The sequence below is a fragment of the Protopterus annectens genome, chromosome 10.part0, assembly GCF_019279795.1.
Source record: "Protopterus annectens isolate FY-2018-M chromosome 10.part0, PAN1.0, whole genome shotgun sequence".
NCBI lineage: Eukaryota > Metazoa > Chordata > Ceratodontiformes > Protopteridae > Protopterus > Protopterus annectens.
In genome coordinates, this window is record NC_056744.1 from 406,140,316 (window position 1) to 406,163,682 (window position 23,367).

The 23,367-nt window shown below is 45.2% G+C and overlaps 1 protein-coding gene across 1 annotated transcript in view; it reads right to left on the reverse strand.

Annotated features, from left to right (window-relative positions):
• TPR (translocated promoter region, nuclear basket protein) overlaps window positions 1-23,367 on the reverse strand; it is a gene marked incomplete in the record, with an annotated part of 1,837,142 nt that overhangs the window by 216,313 nt on the left and 1,597,462 nt on the right. The window contains 1 exon segment of the mRNA XM_044085316.1: window positions 17,480-17,577. Coding sequence (XP_043941251.1) covers window positions 17,480-17,577 — 98 coding nt within the window.

A 23,367-nucleotide genomic window follows, 5' to 3' on the forward strand; every position in this document is an offset into this window, starting at 1 on the left:
CTAGCTTCCAAAATGACATCTAAAACCTGTTGAGGAAGCTGAGACCCCACCGGCTCCATCACAGAATACGCCAGGCTGTCAGATGGAGGGACTGCACCTGAACATTGAGGAAATGATTGTTTGACTGGGACAACAAATGAGGAGTCTGTGGCAGAGGCCAAGGAGGCTCCTGGATTAAACTCCTCAGCAGAGGATACCAATGTTGACGTGGCCAGTCTGGTGCTATTAGAATCATGCAAGGCTTGTCCCGTCTGACTTTCAAGAGTACCTTGGGGAGAAGAGGCAGAGGAGGAAAAGCATAAACGTGAAGGTTGTTCCAACTGAAAGACAGAGCATCCACTTTCCAAGCATCTGGGTGGAACATCTTTGTGCAAAATTTTGGAAGTTGAAAATTTAGTGGGGAAGCGAATAGATCTATGTCTGGAGTTCCCCAAACCACAGTCAATTGTTTGAAAATCTGAGGATCCAGTTTCCACTCGTGGGGATCCACCATTTGTCTGCTCAAAACATCTGCTAGGGAGTTCTGTGCTCCTGGCAGAAACCTTGCCTGAAGATTGATTCGCAAACCCAGAGCAGTCTCCCATAAAATCATTGCTTGTCTGCAAAGAGGGTAAGAATGGGTACCCCCCTGCTTGTTGATGTACCACATGACTGTTGTGTTGTCTGTTTGTATCAACACCTGTCCTGGCTGAAGGAGTTCCTTGAATGCCATCAAAGCAAATTGAACTGCTAACATCTCCTTCATGTTGATATGCAAATGTAGAAGTTTGGGAGGCCACATGTCTTGTATCCATTTTCCATTGAAGTGTGCTCCCCAAGCCAGGTCCGAGGCATCCGTCGTTAGGATCTGACTCGCCTCTGGTCTGGACACAGAGAGTCCCTTGTTTAGGTGACATTCCTGAGCCCACCAAAGTAATTCTTTCTGGATGCAAGGTATAATCCGAATGACAGTGTCCAAACTGTGGGAGTGTTGAGCCCACACACTTTTGAGATACCATTGAAGCTTCCTCATATGGAATTTGCTACCTAGGGATATAACTAACTACATCCCTACCTCTCTTCAAACAACAAATCAAACTGTACTTCCAAAACCACTGGCTTTGCTCATGTAATACACCAGACTGACTTCTCCCCCCCCCTCTCCTGACCTTTTTACCCTATCTTGTGCTGATGACCTAGCATTTATCTTTCTTTTCCCTAATATTTCCTTCTATGCTCTGACCTATTTCTCTTACCTCTCCCATATCCTCTTGTTTGTATCATTTATTTATATTCCTCTTGCTGTCTTTTTTCTCATGTTCTTCTCCCATTTCTTGACTACAATCTCTTCCCTCTCCCTTATCTTACACCTTTCTCCTTCTTCTCTCTCCACTTGTTCTTTTTATTTATAGTAGGAGCCTTATGGCATAGCCTATTTGAATTAACTTAGATGCTTTAAACTGGCCTACCCTAGTTTTTGACTTTTGATGGTGTGCCTAATTTTTTGTTTTTTTGTTAACTTTGTCACTAGGTCTTATTATTATTACTATTGGTTTTTACTAATACTTTTTTATTAGTATTTCTATGTGTTTATTAACAATATGTCTCTGTTTATCTCTCATTGTTATGTTTTTTGTGGAGCTTTTCTCCCCGGGCCTCTACTGAAAATGGAAATATATCCAGCTAGACTAGCCCGGTCAACAAATGTAAAATAAATAAAAATAAATAATAAAAATAAATAAAATATGCAGTTTGGCATTGGGAAGTACTAGAATGCAAGATGCCATGAACCCCAAGGCTTGGAGGACTGTCCTTGCAGTCAGCCTGGACATTACTGATAACTGCTGGAAGTAGAGAGGAAGAGTTCTTTGTTTGTCCGGGGTCAGAAATGCCATCTGAGAGGCTGTATTCAGTCTCATACCCAGAAAGCACATGTCCTGAGAGGGCACTAGACTGGACTTTATTTCGTTCACAGTATACCCTAGGCACCTTAAAACTGTCATTACATACTGGAGATGCTGTAGTAATTTGTCTTTGTTTTGAGCAAGAATCAGGCAATCGTCCAAATAAGGATAAATTTGTATTCCTCCCTGTCTGAAGAAAGCAATCACAGGAGCCAGAACTTTTGTGAACACCCTGGGCGCAGTAGATAAGCCAAAGGGCAATGCAGAGAATTGATAATGTGAAGTACCAGCCCGAAATCTCAGGAATCTCCTGCAGCTGGGCTTGATAGGGATGTGAAGATAGGCCTCTTTGAGATCCAGGGTTACCATCCAATGATCTTTGCCTATCATAGGCAGAAGTTGTTGTAATGTTAACATCTTGAACTTTGGAATTTCTAGGTAGGTGTTGAGAATGGACAAATCCAGAATTGGCCTCCAAGTGTTTCCTTTCTTTAGCACCAGGAATAGACGGGAATAAAATCCTAGGCCTACTTCTGAAGGAGGGACCATCTGAATTGCCTCCATCTGCAAAAGTAAAGAAATCTGCTCCTGAGCCTCCAGCCTTTGCTGAGGAGGCACATCCGGCATGCCTTTGAAGGGAGGAAAAGTGTGAAAATAAAACTTGTAACCTCGATTTATTATATCCAACACCCATTTGTCTTGGGTGATCAAATTCCAGTTTTCTTTGAAAAGTCCCAACTTTCCTCCTAGAGGAGCTGCCAGTAAGGGAGGGTCTGGCAGCGGAAGATACAGGTCATTGGGTCTGCTTACGTAAAGGCTGACCCCTGCCCTCACCAGAAGACTGTGCAGGAGAACTCCAAGTCCTAGGTCTGAAGGAACCCTGAGCGTGAGCCCTGCCTCTACCCCGTCTAGACCTGCCCTTAGGCTGATAATCCGAAGAAGGATAAGACCATCCCCTAGCAGGCCAATTCCTACTAAACTTAGGGGGCTGCACCTGCAAAAAATCCTTGACCGTCTGCATAGACTTAGCCTTATCTTCCATCTTTTTCAAAACTGATTCCACAGGAGGACCAAAAAGAACTTCAGATTGAAGAGGAGCATCCAAAATTCGAGCCTTTACATGTTCTGTCAAATTTTGATCCTTAAGCCAGGCATGCCTACGAATAACTGAACCTGTAGCAGCCAACCTAGAAGAAGCCTGAAGAGCATCAAAACCACACTGCAAAGAATGCTTGCCAACTTGATCTGATGCATGAACCAACTCCTGGAGCTCCTTACACTCTATACCCTCAGATAAAGGCATCCACCTTAGATTTCAAATGGCCTAACAAAAAGTTCTGATACTTCAGCATATGAAATTGGCAATTCAAAGCCCTCATAGCTAACGTAGAGGAGGTGTACACTTTTTTCCCCCACCTGTCTAACGCCCTAGAATCTTTATCCAAAGGGACTGGATTTTTAGCCACAGAAGCCCTAACACCCTTAGGGCCTTGAATAATGGTTTCCGGATCAGCCCTAGGACTCTTATACAAGTACTTATGTGCTTCTGGAACTCTGTAATACCGGTCAGGCTTAACAGGGGCCGGAGGCAGAGAATCAGGATTAAGGGAAGCTTCAGAAAAAACATCCTGAACAACATCTAAGACAGGAGGAATAGCCAAGGGCCTATGTTGTGGCAGAAACAAAAATTCCCCAAGCCTTTTCCTAGAATCTGAAAAATCTTGACCTTCCCACTTGAAATGCTCCCTCATGGTATGTAAAGTTTCAGAAAAGGAAAAATCTTCTGGAGGAGAAGCAGAAGGACAGGAGTCCTCTGCATCCGAATCAGAATAGGAAGGAAAATCCTGAATTTCTTCAGCTGAGGAATCACAGTAGTCCGAGGAATGATCCATTCCCTCTAAATCTGCCTCCACCCTAGGCCTTTTCTCGGGGGGGGGGGGGGCATAGAACCCCGGATCAAAGTAATCAAGTCCTCCGCCATTTTCAACATATGTTTTTTAGGAACAGGGGCTGGAGAGCTAGAAGAATGACCAGGTCCAGCAAGACCAGGTTTGGCCTTAGCATGGCCTTTAGCCACTGAAGAAGAAGGCCTAATAACCTTTTGTAAGGATGGAACTACTGAAACCTGAGAAGCACCCTCGGCCTGTCCTAACTCCTGAGAGGCCAACTCCTGTAAAAGTAAAGGTTCCCCCTGGGATTCAGCTGAACCCTTGGCAGGATCCATAGATTCAACCGGAGGCTCCGAAGAACCGGCGTCCGCAACGGACGACTCATCCGGTTTAAATCTCAAGGATTTATCCTTATGCTTCTTAGCGGTAGCGGGCGTCAGAGGATCCGACGGCATGTTATAGTTACACCGCTTACCGAAAACAAGCCTGGCACAGTCTAACCTTCGCTTAATGGTGCGCTTATCAAATCTAGCACAAAAGCGACACCTGACTACGTCATGCTCAGGCCCTAAGCAAGGAATACAGAGAGAATGATAATCCCTATGAGGTATCTGTTTCCCACAAGAAATGCAATTATTGACTTTTTCTGACATCCGGATAACTGAGGCAAGAAAAAACAAAAATTTCCCCAACGGGGTACTTAGCCCAACTTGGTCTTCGGTCTGAAACTCGGTAAATGAAAATTTCAGAACGCCGAACGGCACTCGCAAACACTGCTTCTGCTTCGGACCACACGGCAAGAAAGACTGAGGATATGGCGTTGGTCATGCGCTTAAGTACTACTGCGTACTGACGTCAGCTCTAAGCGACAATGACCGACGCCAGCCTAGCCCTTTGGTATTCGGGTCAACCGAGGACAGCGGACTACCCACAGGTCATGACTGCAGCAATGTGAGACGAAGAACATCATGAAGGTCCTACCGAACACCCTGATATTGGGCGATTTCAATTACCCTACCGTTAACTGGGAAAACTACTCAAGTACAAACTTTCAAGTCCAGAGCTTCCTGGAATTTATCAACTCAAATGCCCTGGAACAGCTGGTAAACTCCCCTACCAGAGGTGAAAACATATTGGACCTGGTTCATCACCAACATGGGCGACAGGTGTTCCACACCAGAGGTCAACCCATCACTGGTTATATCAGACCATAAACTAATCACTCTGGATGTCCACACCCCCCCCACCACCCCCAACTAAGGAAACCATAAAAAACTTTTCTAAAGCATACTTCACCTTACTTAAGACAGAGGTGGTAAGTTTCACAGCCCCCACGCTAAAGGATAACGCTGCCCAAGATGCAGAAACCTTTACAAATGCGCACCTACAAGGATGCAGGGATCGTGCCATCCCTAGCAAAACCAAGACTCACTCCCCTAAGAGAAGGAAACCAGTCTGGGGGACCCTTGCCATAAACAGGCTATACAATAGGAGGAGGAAACTAGTTCAGAAAAAAAGCAAATCCCAAAAAGGAAAGACATCCCTGATCAGTATCAGTAAGAAACTAAGGTCCCTCATAAAATCCTCCAAGGCTAACTTCGAAAGAAAAATAGCCAAGGATTCAAAAGATAACCACAAAGCCTTCTTTAGCTATGTCAAGAATCTAAGTGGCAACTCGTAGATATGCTCTGAGCTAGTGCAAAATAGCACAAAATATACTGAACCCACTGATATTGCCAACATCCTGGCAGATAGATTCAATGCAAACTTCTCCCCCCCCCTCACCCCCAAAAGGGCCCACAACAATACCGGAAAAGTGTAGTGTCCCGGAAATCACAGAGGCACAGGTAAAAACAGCCCTTTCAAAAGCCAAAAGCACAGCATCAATAGGGCCAGATGGTGTCCCAGGCTGCGTCTTGCACAAACTACAGAACAAACTAACCCCCACCTAAACACACTGTTCAACCTCAGCCACTTCACAGGCTACGTGCCCATAGAATGGCACACAGCAACGGTTATTCCGCACCACAAAGGAGGGGGCCACATCTGACCCTGGTAAATATCGCCCCATAAGCCTGACTAGCCTGGTCTGCAAGGCTAAGGAGCGTATCATCATGGAACTCATTAACAAAGACATTGAGAACCTCCAAACACTTGACCCGAACCAGTTCGGCTTTGTTAAGGGCAGATCATGCCTACTACACCTGGCTGACTTCTTAGAGACAGTCATCAAGGCCATAGATGAGGGGAAGGTAGTTCACACAGCCTACCTTGACCTCGCCAAGGCTTTTGACACCATTCCCCACTCGGGGAATTACAGAAAAACTCACCAGCCTGAACATAAACCCCTACGTCACGAGATGGGCTGCCAACTGGCTTACAGACTGAACTCACACGGTAAGAATAGCGGGCTCCAGGTCAGACTCTAAACCAGTCACAAGTGGTGTCCCACAAGGCTCGGTCCTGGGACCCCTACTGTTCGGCATATACTTCTCAGAAGCACAAGCAAACACATGAGGACTATGGCTAACCAAACTCGCCGAAGACTGCAAACTGGGATCATAATTGACTCACCGGCTGACACAGACATTCTCCAAAAGGGCCTTACTGAGACGGACACTTGGTGTCAAAGTCATGGTCTCAAGCTAAATGCCAAAAAATGCATAGTCATCCTGTTTGGGAAAAATAAAACACCCATGAATTACCACATAGGTGGCAGCCCCCTTAATACAGAAGAAGTAATAAGAGATCTGGGGACCCAGGTAGATAGTAATCTCTCCGTTGACAATCATATTGCCAAAGTAGTTAGGAAATCCTTCTATGTAGTCCATCTAATTACTAAAGGGTTTGCATCTAGAAATAAAGAGGTTATAGTGCCCCCCTCTACTCATCACTCATGAGACCCTAAAGAGGTTATAGTGCCCCCCTCTACTCATCACTCATGAGACCCATCATAGAGCACAATGCCACATTTGGGATGTACCTCAAGACACTTCCAACAGCTGGAAAGACCACAAAAGTACCTCACCAAGAGGATTACTGGCCTCAAACATATGTCCTATGTAGCCCAACTGGAAAAACTCCAGCTGTACTCAGTGGCATATCGCTTACTCAGAGGTGATCTCTGCTTGACTTACAAAGCCATGTCCAACTCAGAATTGATGGACATGCTCCACCTAAAGAAATCCAAGTCACTGCGAGCCACTCGCTCTAGTGAGCTAAACCTCGCCACAACAATAAACAGAACATGCTGGAGGGATAGATTCCTGTCACAGAGACTCCCCATGCTTTGGAACAAAATTCCTAACTACATTAGGCAGAGCCCCTCACTAACACTATTCAAGAGAAACCTTGACGAGTGGATGGGTAACAGAAAATACACCCCTGGGATCACTTCAATGGCTCTTCTTGACAGAGGCTCAGTTAATCAATGGGGCGGCGAAAGCTGACACACTCTGGCTAGGCTTATAAATGCCCTCGGGCAGATAGCCTAGTACCTACCTATGAAAAGCAAAGAAAAGTACAGTTTTGTACCTACCATAAATGTAGATGTCCGATAGATATGCAACTGCAGTCATAACATATGGGTTGTCCTGCCTCCGGCAGCCCTCGGTCGGCCGAATTCCAAAGTCTGGGTCCGGCGTCGGCTGGTGTCGCCTCCTCTCTGACGTCACAATGGCTGGAGTATAAAGGCATCGGCCGACGCCATCTTCTTCAGCGTTTCTTGCCCCAGATGTCAGGTGCACTCTTAGGAAGGCTAAATTTGGCAAATGGATAAAAATAATCCCAAACATGCACAACAGTAATAAACAGATACACCATAGGAGATACCCCCAGCAGAAGGGAAAAGGGGTAGGGACCCAAAAAGAAGGATACAGAGGGGTAGGAGGTTGGGAAAATCCGACTGCAGTTGCATATCTATCGGACATCTACATTTATGGTAGGTACAAAACTGTACTATGTCCTTCAAGAATGCAACTGCAGTCATAACATATGGGTTGAATACCATAGCCAAGCTGTGGGTGGATGGAACTACGATAAGGATGGTGTAGCTAAAATCCCCTGCAGAACTGCTGAAGCAAAGCCTGCTCGGGATCTAGAGAATAAGGGCAGGTGGTAGTGCTTGGTAAATGTATGCACGGAGCTCCATGTAGCAGCCTCTAAAATGTCCTTTGTTGCCACTCCTCTTAGGAAAGCTGTGGAAGTGGCTATAGCGCTGGTGGAGTGTGGCCTAATATTGGCTGGCACACCTTTTCCATGAAAAGAATAGCAAAATCTGATGCAATGTCCAATCCATTTTGAAATTGTTTGTTTGGAGATTGCTTTTCCTTGTACTCTAGCAGCATAGGCTACAAACAGCTGGTCAGACTTTCTGGTGGCCTTAGTTCTGTCCAAGTAGTAGCGTAGTTGTCTGTGTATGTCCAAAGTATGCAGTAGTTTTTCCCCCCTATTTTGAGGATTGGGGAAGAATGTAGGTAGATGAATAGCTTGATTTAGAGACACCCTGGAAATAACTTTTGGCATGAATGTAGGATTGGTTCTTAGAGAGACTCTGTCTTGATGAAAAATGAGGAAGGGGGGCACTGCCATGAGCGCCTGTATCTCTCGAAACGCTTCTTGCAGAAGTGACTGCCAATAAGAAGGCAGTCTTCCATGAAAGAAATTGCATTTCTGAGGTTGCTGCTGGCTCAAATGGAGGAAGAGTTAGTTTTTCCAACACGTAGTTGAGGTCCCATGCAGGTACTGGCTGTTTTCTGGGAGGTTTGATATTCTTTATCCCTCTTAGAAACTGTCTTAGCAGAGGATGCGAAAACACTGGAGGGTCACAGTTGTATTTAGCTGAGATTGCTGAGGCATGAATCTTTATTGAGGAGTATGAGAGTCCAGTATGAAATAGTTCTGCCAAGTATTCTAATATCTGAGGTATACTCAGTAATGCTGCGTCCTGACCCCTTTTGGCATTCCAGATGCTGAATCTCTTCCACTTGGCTGAATAGGTTTTTCTGGTGGAAGGTCTGCATGCTTCCAGCAAGATCTCTTGAACAGATTTGGAAAGAGAGTTAGGTGTTGAAGTCATGGTAGCCTCCAGGCTGTCAGATGCAATGTTTTCAGGTCTTGATGTACAGTCCTGTAATTGTGTTGCATTAGGAGCAGGGGCCATAGGGTCAGAGGCCATGGTTTGGTCCAAGTTATGGTCAACAGCAATGGGTACCAGTGTTGCCTTGGCCAGTCTGGAGCTATCAAGATGCCTGTTGGTTGCTCTGCTTTGATTTTCAGTATCACCTTGGTCAGCAGAGGCAGGGGAGGGAATGCATAAATTTTTAGAGAATTCCAGCTGAAGGAGAGAGCATCCGTTTTCCAAGCTAGAGGGTGGTGAGTCCTTGTGCAGAACTTTTCCAGGTGATGATTTAAGTGGGAAGCAAAAAGATCTACATCCGGTCTTCCCCATGTCCTTGTCAGTTGAGAGAAAATGTGAGGGTGCAGCATCCATTCGTGTGGATCCATTAAATTTCTGCTCAGATTGTCCGCCAGTACATTGTCCTTGCCTGGTACAAACTGGGATTGTAAGTGTATCTTCAGGCTCAGGGATTTTTCCCAGAGAAGCATTGTTAGTCTGCAGAGGGGATAAGAATGAGTGCCTCCCTGCTTGTTTATGTACCACATGACAGTGGTGTTGTCTGTCCTTATTAGCAAATGTCCTTGTTGCAGTGATTTTTCTAAAGTCTCGATGGCATGTATCACTGCCAACATCTCCTTTTGGTTTATGTGCAAATGTCTTTCCTTTGGCGTCCATAGACCTTGAATGCATCTGCCCTCCATGTGCGCCCCCCATCCATGGTCTGAGGCGTCTGTTGTAATCATTTGGCCTGCTTGAGGTCTGTTGAAAGACATGCCTTTGTTTAGTTGACTGGCTTGAGCCCACCATAGAAATTCCTTCTGCAGACATGGAATAAGTGGGATTATGTCCTCTAGGCTGTTGTTGTGTTGAGACCATAAGTTTTTTAAATACCATTGCAGCTTTCTCATATGAAGTCTTGCCAAAGGTATCAGAAGGATGCAAGATGCCATGAAACCCAGGGCCTGCAGGATTTTCCTTGCAATCAGCTGGGAAAGCTTTGCTAGGCCTTTGAAGTACTCTGGTAAATGCTGCTGTTTTTCCTCTGTGAGGTAGGCCATTTGGGTTTCCGTGTCCAGTTTGGCTCCTAGGAATGTAATCTGTTGGGATGGTAGTAATTTTGACTTCTGAATGTTGACTGTGTATCCCAAGGCCTGCAGTAGATGCATGACATAGTCCAAATTCCCTTTTAAGGTTCGTTTGTTGTCTGCTTGTATGAGGCAGTCGTCCAAGTAGGGGTATATTTGAATCCCCTGCTGTCTGCAGTGTGCCACTACTGATGCCAGGCATTTCGTGAACACTCTGGGTGCAGTAGATAAGCCAAACGGCAATGCTGAGAATTGATAATGCTCTGTCCCTGCAAGAAATCTGAGGTATCTTCTGCAGCTTTGTCCGATTGGGACATGCAGGTATGCCTCCTTGAGGTCCAGAGTGACCAGCCAAGACCCCTTGCCCAGCATGGGAAGAAGTTGCTGCAACGTCAGCATTTTGAATTTTGGCACAATGAGGAAAGTGTTTAGATTTGACAAGTCCAGTATGGGTCTCCATTTGTTTTCTTTTCTTGGAACAAGGAACAGTCTTGAATAAAATCCCTGGCCTTACTCCTGAGGAGGAACCCTTTCTATTGCTTTTATACTTAATAGCTTTGAAACTTGAGTGAGTGCCTCTGCCCTTTGATGATGTGGCAGGTTTGGCATGCCTTGTCTTATTGGTGATGTGTGGAAGTGGAATCTGTAACCTTTGTCTATCAAATCCAGAATCCAATTGTCTTTGGTTAAGATATGCCAGTTCTGTGAGAATAAGGCTAATTTTCCGCCCAAAGGTGCTTCTCTTTGAACCTTTGTAGGCGGTACGAAAGTGAAGTCATTGTGATTGTCCTTGTGGTGCAGCTGAACTGTCTGCGCCACTTCTTTGATTTGGAGGTTGCCAGTGGCGGCCCCTGTAAGATCCTCGGTATTGCCCTCTACCCCGGGCACGTCTGCTTTTTCCCCTTTGAAACTTGTCAGAGCCGGGGAAGGACCAATTCTTTGAGGGCCAGTTTCTGCTGAATCTGGGTGGCTGAACCTGAAGGAAATCCTTGACTGTCTGTACTGACTTTGCTTTTTCCTCTATGGATTTCAATACATCTTGTGCAGTAGCACCAAAAAGTGCATCCAGTAACTTTACTTTAACATGGTCAGGCAAAGACTGATCCTTCAACCAAGCATGTCTACGTATCACAGCCCCAGTCATAGCTGCCCTACATGAAGCTTCCAGTGCATCATAACCACACTGCAGAAAATGTTTATTAACCTGCTGAGTGTTATGTATATGATCCTGCAGTGCCTTTTTATCAATAGGCTCAGGAGAGGCTAACTTTTTCTGTAAATCATCCAGGAGAAAATCTTGGTACTGAAACATGTGAAAAAGGCAGTTAAGAGACCTCATGGCTAGGGCAGTAGAGGTATATACTTTTTTACCCCATCTCTCCAGGGACCTTGCTTCTCTGTCAGCTGACAGTGGGTTTTTGGCAGAGGAGGAAGCCACTCCCTTGGGGCCCTGTGAAATAGTTTCTAGATCCACAGAGTGGGCCTTAAAAAGGTGCTTGTGAGTGTCAGGGACCCTATAATATCTGTCCGGCTTGACAGGAGCAGGAGGAAGAGAATCAGGGTTGGCACTGGAGTCAGAGAAAACATCATCCAAAACATCCATAACCGGAGGGATAACCAAAGGTCTGTGCTGGGGAAGCTTGAGGAAAGTACGAAGCCTTTTCCTGGAGTCAGAGAATTCCTGACCCTGCCATTGAAAATGTTCCCTCATGGAATGCAGGACTTCCCCAAATGAGAAATCCTCTGGAGGGGAGGCAGAGGGAATTGATTCCTCAGCATCAGAGTCCTCGTAGGCCTGGAAGGGTTCTTCTTGAGTATCAGAATGCTCAGAATCCCCAGAGGCTTCATCCGAGGAGAGGTCGTCCGCCTGCTCAGTTCTAGGCCTTTTCTCTGCAGGTGGCTGAGAACCCCTGTCCGGATGAGGCTGAGACCCCCTGATAAGGGAAATAAGATCTGCAGCCAGAGACATGATCTGCTTATCAGATGAAGGGGCCTGGGCAGGTTTAGGATGGGCCTTGGCCTGACTGGCGGCCTTAGCACGTGCAAAGGCCTTGATGGACATGGATACAGGAGGCCTAGCAGCCCCATGCGCAGGCGTTACCTTGTCCACAGGAATGGTGTCGGGTAGATCCAGAACTTCGGTTTCCAGAGGAAAATCAACAACCGGCACCGGAGAGATCTCCGAGACCGAAGGTCGTGCTAACGCTGTGTTGTCGGCCTGGAGCGGTAGATTTACCACTTCCGAAGGGACCGGAGTGCTAGCAGAAGGTTTAGGAGTAACATCGGTAGTGGACGCGGGCCGAGAATGTCGGTCCCGGTCCTTGCGTTTTTTAGCAGATTGGGTTTTCGGTTGATCTGACGGCATGATATACGCAAAAGATTCACCGAAGAAGTCCTCGGCGAATTCTGCCCGGCGCCTGAGAGTGCGCTTATTAAAGCAGGCACAGGCAGCACAGGCCGAGATGTCGTGGTCTGGGCCCAGGCAAGGAAGGCAGAGAGAATGGAAGTCCTTATGCGGTATTTGTTTACCACAAGACAAACAATTATTAACTTTCTCAATTTGTTCTGACATCGGCTGAGGCAAGAATAAATGTTACCCAACGGGATACTTAGCTTTTAGATGACTTCGGTACTGAAAACACAGGAGCTGACCGACCGGCATTTGCTAACTGCTTCTGCTTCGGGCACCGCGCTGCAAGAAAGACTGAAGAAGATGGCGTCGGCTGATGCCTTTATACTCCAGACGTTGTGACGTCGGAGAGGAGGCGACACCAGCCGACGCCGGACCCAGACTTTGGAATTCGGCCGACCGAGGGCTGCCAGAGACAGGACAACCCATATGTTATGACTGCAGTTGCATTCTTGACGGACATCAACCCCTTCCAAGAAAACGAGAGGGCGTTCACCTTCCAGGCCAGAGGACATGGGACTATGGTGCTAGACAGAAAGTTGTCTGTTCAGACGGCAGTAAATGATCTACTTGAGGTGTACTTCACTGGTGGACAACACCCAGAAACACATCTCTGTGAAGCATCCACTTGTGAGATGTGTTATGTATCTACTCAGAGAATCTGGCCACAATATTCTTGTCTGAATGAATGAAAACTGCCTGATGGGTCACTTGATACTGGACAGCTAGATCCCAAACCTGAAGAGCTAATCTGCACAAGAGAAAAGACCTTGTCTGCCTCCTCCCCCTTGCTTGTTGACGTATCACTTCACTGTGATATTGTCTGTGAAGATTTTGGGGGGCCCTGGAAGAAGACAGAATGAAAATCCTGAACAGCTAGGAAAAAAGGGCTCTCATCTATTTGACACTGATGTGGTCCTTCTTTTGACAGAGACCAAAGGCCCTGCACTTTCAGAGGACCAAAGGAGGCCCTGCACCCAACATCTGAAGCATCTGAAGAGAGTTCCTGAGTGGGGATTGGAAGTTGAAAAGGCAGCCCTGGGTTGACAGACAATTGATTTCACCACTGAAGTTCCAGTTTGAGGCATGGGAGAAGGGGAATCAGAAAATCCAAAGGATGAGAATGTTGAAGCCAGACTGACTTTAGGAACTACTGGAGCTTTCTCATATGACGCTTGGCCAGAGGAAGCATACGGGTGGAAGACATGTATTCCAGAGCCCTTAGAAACTCCTTGGCTGTAAAGGAGTCCAGAAGAATAAGGAACTGAAAGAATGCAATCAGAGTTAAAGCCTTGGGAGTGGGCAGAGAACACCAGGATTTGGAACAGTCTGGAGCCAACACCCTAGAAAAACATGATCCCGAGAATGAGTTCGGAATAATTTTTTGAAAATTCACCGTAAACCTAGGCTTTGCAGGAGACAAATAGCAAAGTGAAGATGCTGAAGTATGATCTCTGGAGAAGAGTCCTGCATGAGCAGGTTGTCCAGGTAAGGCATGATCTGTATTCCCCTCAAGCAATCACAGGAGCGAGGCATTTGTTGAAGACCCTTGGGTCAGTAGAGAGGCCAAAGGGCAAAGTAGAGCACAGAAAATGTAAGGAAGCAACGGAGAAACATAAAAACTTCCTGAAAAAGTGGATTAATTAGAACACTGAGACAGGCATCCTTGACAAGGAGGGAAACTAGAAAAGCTTAAGGAAGAAGAGGAAATAAGGTTTGAAGGAACAGCATCCAAAAGGAAGGAACTTTCAAAAAGGTGCTTAGCTGAGAGAGATCCAGAATGGGTCTCCAAGTGCATTATTTCTTTGGGACAAAAACATTCTGGAGTAAAATCATTTCCCTCTGAGGAACTGGAATTTCCTGAATTGTTACTTGAGACAACAGGACTTGAATCACCACTGGAAAAAAAAGCAGCTGTTCCTGAAGAATGCCCAAAAAAGGAGGGGGGGGGGGGACTTCAAAACCATATAATACCTTTGGTGGATTATGGATAGAATGCAAGAATCCTGAGTGATCTTTAACCAAACAGGAAGAGACACAGAAAGATGAAGAGTGAGGAATGTGACTGAGAAGATAGGGCAAGGATGGTCAGACAGGACCTGGTTTGTCTGGAAAAGAAAGCTTCTGAGCTGAAGGAGTTTGACTAGACTTAGCAGGAGGAACCCATCTAGCACCCTTCTTACCTTTGGAGGAGGACAAGACTGTCTATGGACAAAGGCAGATTTATTGGGGTAATGCCTTTGAAACTTGGGAACAGGTGAAACAGGTGTTTCAAATCCTGTAAAGCCTTACCTTTTCCTGAAGGGACTTAAACAGTTCAGCAGTAGCAACACCAAAAAGATGTTTGTTAACTAGATGAGCATCCATCAACTTAGCCTTAAAATCATCAGGCAAAGGCTGAAGGAGAAGCCAGGAATACCTCAACACAGAACCAAAGGCAACAGCCATAGACAAGGCATCAGCTGTATCATAGCTGCATTTAATGGAATGGTGAGCAACCCAAGAAGATGCCCCTAGTAAAGAAAGAACTGAAGTCATTCCCTTAGTCAGAAAGATATGAAATATCCTGACCGGTCTGAGAGAGAACAGCTAAAATATACCTAGTCATATGGATCTGGTAGTTTACAGCTCTAAAAGTCAGGATAGAAGCAATATACACTGTTACCCAGCCTCTCCATTGTTCTACTGTTCTTGTCAGATGGAAGAAGTTTTGTAGAAGGCAAACGTTTAGATGGCAAATCAGAAGCGAGAGAAACAGAAGGGTCAGTAGAGGGACACCTATAAAGGAATTTGCAATCCTCAGGCACCTTTACAAAGCCTATCAGATTTTTTAGGATCAGGGGGCAGTGAATCAGGAGCCTGAGAAGGGTGGAAAGCTTATCTAACAAGGCAGCCAGTACAGGCGGAACAGCAGACGGCCTAGGAGACTCCATATGAAGAAACTCACAATACCTTTTCTGATCAGAGACCTTAGCACAATTGCACTTCAGAAACTCCATCATACAGAAGACTGTGTTACAAAAGGAAATCTCAAAAGGAGAATCAGGACTAATAGATTCCTCCTCCTCAAAGCCATAATCCAAGGAAGAGGGAATCTGTGAAGAATAGGCCAAGGATTCTTCATCAGAATCCACATCTTCATCAGATCAAATCTGCTCCCTAGGCCTCTTAAAGAGGGGTAGAAGGTCAAGGGGAGCAGGAACAGAAACCCCCTGAGGAGGCTTCAGAGCCATAAAGGCATTTAAACAGACCTTGCACGAAATGTTGCCATTCACTTTGAGAATCTTTGGTAGCAGGAGAAAGGTGCTTAGTTTTCTGCTTCTTTTTTCAAGGGGATGTCAGCACTAAAAATCTTAGGTGGCTCTGACCCCTTGATGACACTCAATATGGGTATAGTAGGAATCTCCCTCTTTTATAACCAATATTTGAGGAACACTCCTAGGCCTTTAGGAAATAATCAAAGTGGACATCTGCAAGGCCCCCATGGACATGCGAGAAGCCAGATCCATGCCAAAGCGGTAGCGGCACAGGAATCAGATTTGAAAAAAAACTGGAGTTGCTCCGGGCTTTCACTTACCTCAAGACAGACATCTGGCAGAGGCAGTACAGCCGAAGAATCTGACTGAGCATTCTTGGTAGTCTTCTTCGCAGAAGGCTGACCCTTGGGCTGCAAAAACTCCTCCATAGTATATTTCGCTAACAATTTAAGACACTGGTTTTCTAAATAAATTGCTAAAGGAGAGAGCCAACTATGCAAAGTTTTCAGAACAAACGCCTGACAAATTGTACAAGATGTATGGTCGTGAGAAGCACTCAAGCAAGCAAAACAAACACTGCTCGTGACTAACCTTATCGGGAATCTGTCTTCCACACTGGCATTTTCTCTTCCTGGATAACATGAAACCAACCACCATAAAATAAAAGCAGATAAGAAAACCCCAACGGGGCACTTATCTGAAAAGCAGCTTGATAAACACCAGCAGATGAATGAGCATCCAGACTGATCGAAGATCGCATTCGGACTGACGGCAAAAAAGTTGGGAGGGTGGTATGGCCGTACATCACCTTTTTGCCCTACACTGTGCAGTTTATCTATTACAACCTAAAGGGCTTTGGTATTCTGGCCAGATGTTGGGCCACCCTTCACAGGGGATCCCTATTGTAAAGGATACTGCAACAACGACATGGAAGAACAGATAACTACATACAAACTGGAAAAAAAAGTAATATGCACAGTCTCAAATACAGAAAAGTATAAATATGAAAAAATACCTTTAGAGGATTCATTTTATTTATCTGCTATCTGATCACAGGGAATGTTGAAAAAAACTTTTGGAAAACCATAGAGGTAAGCTATTTTGTAATTAGGTATGACTTCCACACCCCAAACTTAAAAATACCTAAGTTCAATGTCAATAAACAGTGGGTGGGTGGGTGGGGGGGATTAGGGGACAAGACAACTTCACTGTTGGCAAAAGTTGTTTTGGACGTGCTTGTTTAGTGGATCCACAACTGCGTTAATGGTTGTCGATCTGCTGACACACTTCCTCTTTAAATACTGCAGCTGGATATAGGAAAAACTTGTTTTTCACTGGGAAAATAAAAGTAGCAAGGGGCTCAAGGTGTTTCATGGGTACAGGGAAAAGCCTGAAAGAAAAACCTGGATCTCTGTCCTTGGTTGGGTTTCCTATAAAACTTTCTTCAAGCTCAGTCATCAAGGAAAGGAAAGTGACCCAGGATGGATAGTTAACAGGATTCTGTCACCACTTAACTTATTCCTTGCCAAAGAGATAGTCAAATGATTAAGAACCTGTTGATCTGCACTGCCTTATACAAGTCTGATATTTTAGGGGGCACTGAGTTTTTAACAGAAATCATGAAAAAAGAAAATATTAATAAAAATTATAGAAATGTCATAGAAAAATGAAATAAGAAAAGTGACAGTATCGTTAACATACCAAGTAAGATTATTGAAACAGCCCTGCAGCGTTTGAACTATAAATCAAATCTACCCACTCCAACAAATAAAGCTATTGCTTCCATTATTTATAGTTACCCCAAAAAGTTCTAAGGAACACAAACTCATGACTTACCGCCATGTGAAGCCAAGTGTCCAAGATCTGAATGGCTTGAGCTGCTTGGTGGTACTTCTTCAGGATAAGGGAATCGACCGCCAATTACCTGTGGAGAGCTATTCAGACAATTATGGTGATAAGCAAAGCTGTAAATACCAATTCTATTTACATGGTTAAATGAAGGAGGTGCCTCTCAATAAGTAACTGTACAAGTACGCATCATACTACATCATCTACAAGAGAGCTCTCTGCAGTGGGTGAAAAGTACAGTTTTGTACCTACCATAAATGTAGATGTTCGAAGATCCACATTGCTGCAGTCCTTACATATGGGGGTAGTCCGCTGTCCTCGGTCGGCCCGAATACCAAAGTATTAGGCTGACGTCGGTCATGGGCGCTCAGATCTGACATCAGAGCGTCAGGGTATAAAAGCGCATGACCGACGTCATATCCTCAGTCTTTTCTTGCCCCAGATGTCAGAAGGCCCTAAAAAGAAAGGCCACAGCCCAAAAACAGGATACCTCCCAAAAACATGCCCAACAACAACCATCACCCAAACCATATAACCATGCCAAACTACAGAGGGGAAGGAGGGAGGGTAAATTGGACTGCAGCAATGTGGATCTTCGAACATCTACATTTATGGTAGGTACAAAACTGTACTATGTTCTTCATCTCACATTGCTGCAGTCCTTACATATGGGTAGAATCCCAAAGCAGAGGTAAAGGGAGGATGGCAAAATCATAAAGCATTAGGGGCTGCTAGAATGCCCTGTAATATTGCAGTGGCAAATCCAGCCCTAGACTTAGAATAAAGAGGAAGGTGGTAATGCTTGGAAAAAGTATGTACTGAACTCCAAGTGGCTGCTTCCAAAATATCTTTTGTAGCTACCCCCCTTAGAAAGGCAGTAGAATTGGCAGTAGCTCTAGTGGAATGAGGTCTGATTCCAGCGGAATCTCCTTACCATGATGGGAATAACAGAAAGAAATACAAAACCCAATCCATTTAGAAATAGTTTGTTTTGAAACAGGTTTTCCCTGAGAACCCAAAGCAAAAGAAACAAACAACTGCTGAGACTGTCTGAACCCCTTGGTTCTGCTCAAATAATAACGTAACTGCCTGTGAATATCCAAAGTATGCAAAATCTTCTCCCCTTTATTTTGAGGGTTTGCATAAAAGTAGGCAAATGAATAGTTTGGTTCAAGGCCACACTAGAAACCACTTTAGGCATAAAGGAAGGATTAGTGCAAAGATACCCTATCCTTATGAAAAATCAGGAAAGGTTCCACTGCCATAAGGGCCTGTAATTCAGAAACCCTTCTTGCAGAGGTAATGGCCAACAAAAAGCAGTCTTCCATGATAAATACTTTAACTCGGCAGTAGCTGCAGGCTCAAAAGGTTGTAGAGTAAGCTTTTCCAACACAAAATTGAGATCCCAAGCAGGAGTAGGAGCTCTACGTGGGGGTCTTATGTTCTTTGCCCCTCTAAGAAATTGCTTAAACAAAGGATGGGAAAATAAAGGAGGGTCACAGTCATAGTGAGCAGAAATGGCTGCAGCATGAACCTTTATCGAGGAGGAAGACAAACCCTTGTCCAATAACTCAGTAAGATATTGAAGAGAAACACTTAAATCAGGCTTGGAAACATCAAAGTCCTTCGCTTTGCTCCAAAGAAAAATCTCCTCCATTTATCAGCGTAAACTTTCCTTGTACTAGGCCTTCTGGCCTCCAAAATAACATTCAAAACTTGTTGTGGAAGCTGAGACCCTCCAGGGTCTAAAACAGAATATGCCAGGCTGTGAGATGCAGAGACTGAATCTTGACATTGAGGAAGTGATTGCCCTCCTGAGACAAAAGATGCGGAATCAAAGGCAGAGGCCATGGAGGCTCCCGTACCAAACTCCTCAGTAGTGGGTACCAGTGCTGTCGAGGCCAATCCGGCGCTATCAGAATCATGGATGGCTTGTCTATTCTGGCCTTCGGAGTACCTTGGGAATGAGAGGCAGAGGTGGAAAGGCATAGACATGAAGATTGTTCCAACTGAATGATAGAGCATCCACCTTCCAAGCTGTGGGATGAAACATTTTTGTGCAAAACTTTGGCAACTGGTAATTTAGTGGAGAAGCGAACAGATCTATGTCTGGAGTCCCCCATAACACTGTCAACTTTTGAAACACATGAGGATCCAGTTTCCACTCGTGAGGATCCACAATTTGTCTGCTCAACACATCCGCTAAGGAGTTCTGTGCTCCTGGTAGAAACCTTGCCTGAAGATTGAGGTGTAAACTGAGAGCAGTCTCCCACAAAATCATCGCTTGCCTGCAAAGAGGGTACGAATGGGTTCCCCCTTGCTTGTTGATGTACCACATGACAGTTGTGTTGTCTGAATCAACACCTGTCCTGGGTGAAGTAAATCCTTGAAAGCCATCAATGCAAATTGGACTGCTAACATCTCCTTCAAGTTGATATGCAAATGTTGAAGTCTGACAGGCCACGTGTCTTGCACCCATTTTCCATTGAGGTGTGCTCCCCAGGCCTTGTCCGAGGCATCTGTCGTTAGAATCCGACTCGCCTCTGGTCGGGTCACAGAGAGTCCCTTGTTTAGGTGACATTCCTGAGCCCACCACAAAAATTCTTTCTGAATGCAAGGTATTATCTGAATGACAGTGTCTAGATCTTGGCAGTGTTGTGTCCATACATTTTTGAGATACCATTGAAGCTTCCTCATATGCAGTTTGGCACTGGGAAGCACCAGAATACAAGATGCCATGAACCCCAAGGCTTGAAGGACTGTCCTTGCAGTCAGCCTGGACTGTAGAGACATTTGATGGAAATAAAGAGAAAGGCTTCTTTGTTTGTCCGGGGTCAAAAAGGCCATCTGGGAAGCTGTATTCAGTCTCACACCCAGAAAGCACATGTCCTGAGAGGGTACTAGACTGGACTTTGTTTCGTTCACAGAATACCCTAGGCATCTTAACACTACCATCACATACTGTAGATGATGCAGAAGTTCGTCTTTGTGTTGTGCAATAATCAGGCAATCGTCCAAATAAGGATAAATCTGTATTCCTTTTAACCTGAAAAAGGCTATCACTGGAGCCAGAACCTTTCTGAACACTCTGGGCGCAGTAGATAAGCCAAAGGGAAATGCAGAGAACTGATAATGTAAATTTCCAGCCCGAAAGCGCAGGTACCTCCTGCAACTGGGCCTGATAGGAACATGAAGATAAGCCTCTTTGAGATCCAGAGTTACCATCCAATGATCTTTTCCCAACAGAGGTAAAAGCTGTTGTAACGTCAGCATTTTGAACTTTGGAATGTCCAGATAAGTGTTGAGGATAGATAAATCCAAAATTGGTCTCCACGTGTTCCCTTTCTTTGGTACTAGAAACAGGCGAGAATAAAATCCTAGTCCCACTTCTGACAGAGGAACTGGCTGTATAGCTCCTATTTGAAGAAGTAAAGAAATCTGCTTGTGAGCCTCTATCCTTTGCCGAGGAGGAACGTCTGGCATGCTTTTGAAAGGAGGCAAAGTATGGAAATAGAACTTGTAGCCTCGGTTTATAATGTCCAATACCCATTTGTCCTGGGTGACTAAAAGCCAGTTTTGCTTGAAGAGTGCTAATTTTCCTCCCAAAGGAGCTGCCAGGGAAGAAGAATCTGGCAGTTGAAAATGCAGGTCATTGGGCCTGTTTACGAAAGGACTGGCCCCTGCCTTCACCTGCAGATTGTGCAGGTGAACTCCAAGTTCTAGGCCTGAATGTACTGTGAGCTCTGCCCCTGCCACGTCTAGATCTACCCCTAGACTGAGAATCAGAAGAAGGGTAGGTCCACCCCTTAGTAGGCCAATTTCTACTAAACTTTCGAGGTTGCACCTGCAAAAAATCTTTAACAGTCTGCATAGACTTAGCCTTGTCTTCCATTTTCTTCAAAAGCGACTCCACAGGGGACCAAACAAAACTTCAGACTGTAAAGGGCATCCAGAATTCTAGTTTTAACATGCTCAGACAAATTCTGATCCTTAAGCCAGGCGTGCCTGAAGAACTGATCCAGTGGCAGCCACCCTAGAAGAGGCCTGTACAGCATCAAAACCACACTGCAAAGAATGCTTACCCACCTGTTCAGAGACATGTACTAAATCCTGCAATTCTTTACACTCTATGCCCTCTGCCAAAGCATCCACTTTAGATTTTAGCTGAGAAAGGAGGAAATTCTGATACTTCAACATATGAAACTGGCAATTTAAAGCCCTCATTGCTAAAGTAGAAGAGGTATACATCTTCTTACCCCATCTATCCAAAGCTCTAGCTTCCTTATCTAGAGGAACCAGATTCTTTACAACAGAAGCTCTAACACCCTTAGGCCCCTGACTAATAGTCTCTGGGTCCCCTAGGACTCTTATACAAATATTTATGAGCCTCAGGCACCCTGTAATACCTGTCGGTTTAACTGGCAGGAGGCAAAGAATCTGGATTAAGGGAAGCCTCCGAGAAAACATCTTGAACAACATCCAAAACAGGAGGTATAGCCAAGGGTCTATGCTGTGGTAAAACAAGAATTCCCTAAGCCTCTTCGTGAATCAGAGAAATCCTGTCCTTCCCACTTAAAATGCTCCCTCATGGAATGCAGAGTTTCTGAAAACGAAAAATCCTCTGGAGGAGAAGCAGAAGGAGTGGAATCCTCTGCATCAGAATCCGAATAAGGGGGAAAATCTTGAATATCTTCAGCAGAAGAGTCTGAGTCGTCTGAGGCCTGATCCAAACTTTCCAACTCTGGCTCCACCCTGGGCCTCTTATCAGGAGGGGGCATAGAACCTCTAATTAAAGTAATCAAATCTTCTGCCATTTTAAGCATGTGTTTTTTAGGCACAGACCCTGAAGTAGCTGGAGGGACACCAGAGGAAGGCAAAACAGACCTGCCCTTAGAAGAAGCCTTAGAAATAGTAGCAGAAGGCCTAACCACCTTAGGCATAGAAGGGAGAACAGTAACCTGAGAGGCCCCTTCAGCTTGACCTGACTCCTGTGAGGCCACATCCTGCAATATCAAAGTTTCCCCCTGAGACTCAACAGAAACTTCAGCCGGATCCACCTGCTCCACTGCAGCTTCTGCAGGACCGGCGTCCGAAACGGACGAATCAACCTGTCTAGGTTTCAAGGATTTGTCTTTGCGCTTCTTCGTGGAAGCGGGCGTCGGAGGATCCGACAGCATATTATAATTACACCGCTTACCAAAGACTAACCTAGCACAATCTAACCTTCTTTTTATAGTGCGCTTATTAAACCTAGCACAAAACCGACACCCGACTACGTCGTGGTCCGGTCCCAAACAAGGAATGCAAAGAGAGTGATAATCCCTATGCGGTATCCGTTTCCCACAAGAAATACAATTATTCACTTTTTCTGACATCCGGAATTAACTGAGGCAAGAAAAAACAAAAATATTCTAACGGGTACTTAGCCCAACTTGGTTTCGGTCTGAAACTCAGAATACGAAAATTTCAGAACGCCGAACGGCACTTGCAACGCTGCTTCTGCATCGGACCATGCGGCAAAAAAGACTGAGGATAGGACGTCGGTCATGCGCTTTTATACCCTGACGCTCTGATGTCAGATCTGAGCGCCCATGACCGACGTCAGCCTAATACTTTGGTATTCGGGCCAACCGAGGACAGCGGACTACCCCCATATGTAAGGACTGCAGCAATGTGAGATGAAGAACATCACCTGAGTACACCATTCATGTGTCTATTAAATCTCTCAAAAGATAATGCAGTTGGCAATCTGGGTCTATCCAGTACATCCAAAACCCATTCTGTGCCAGGAGAAAAAGGAAAGAAAATGCAAGTCTCTCTGTCTGTACTCAAACCTACTCCGGGTAGAAAGGCAGGAATGGAAGACTGCATAACAA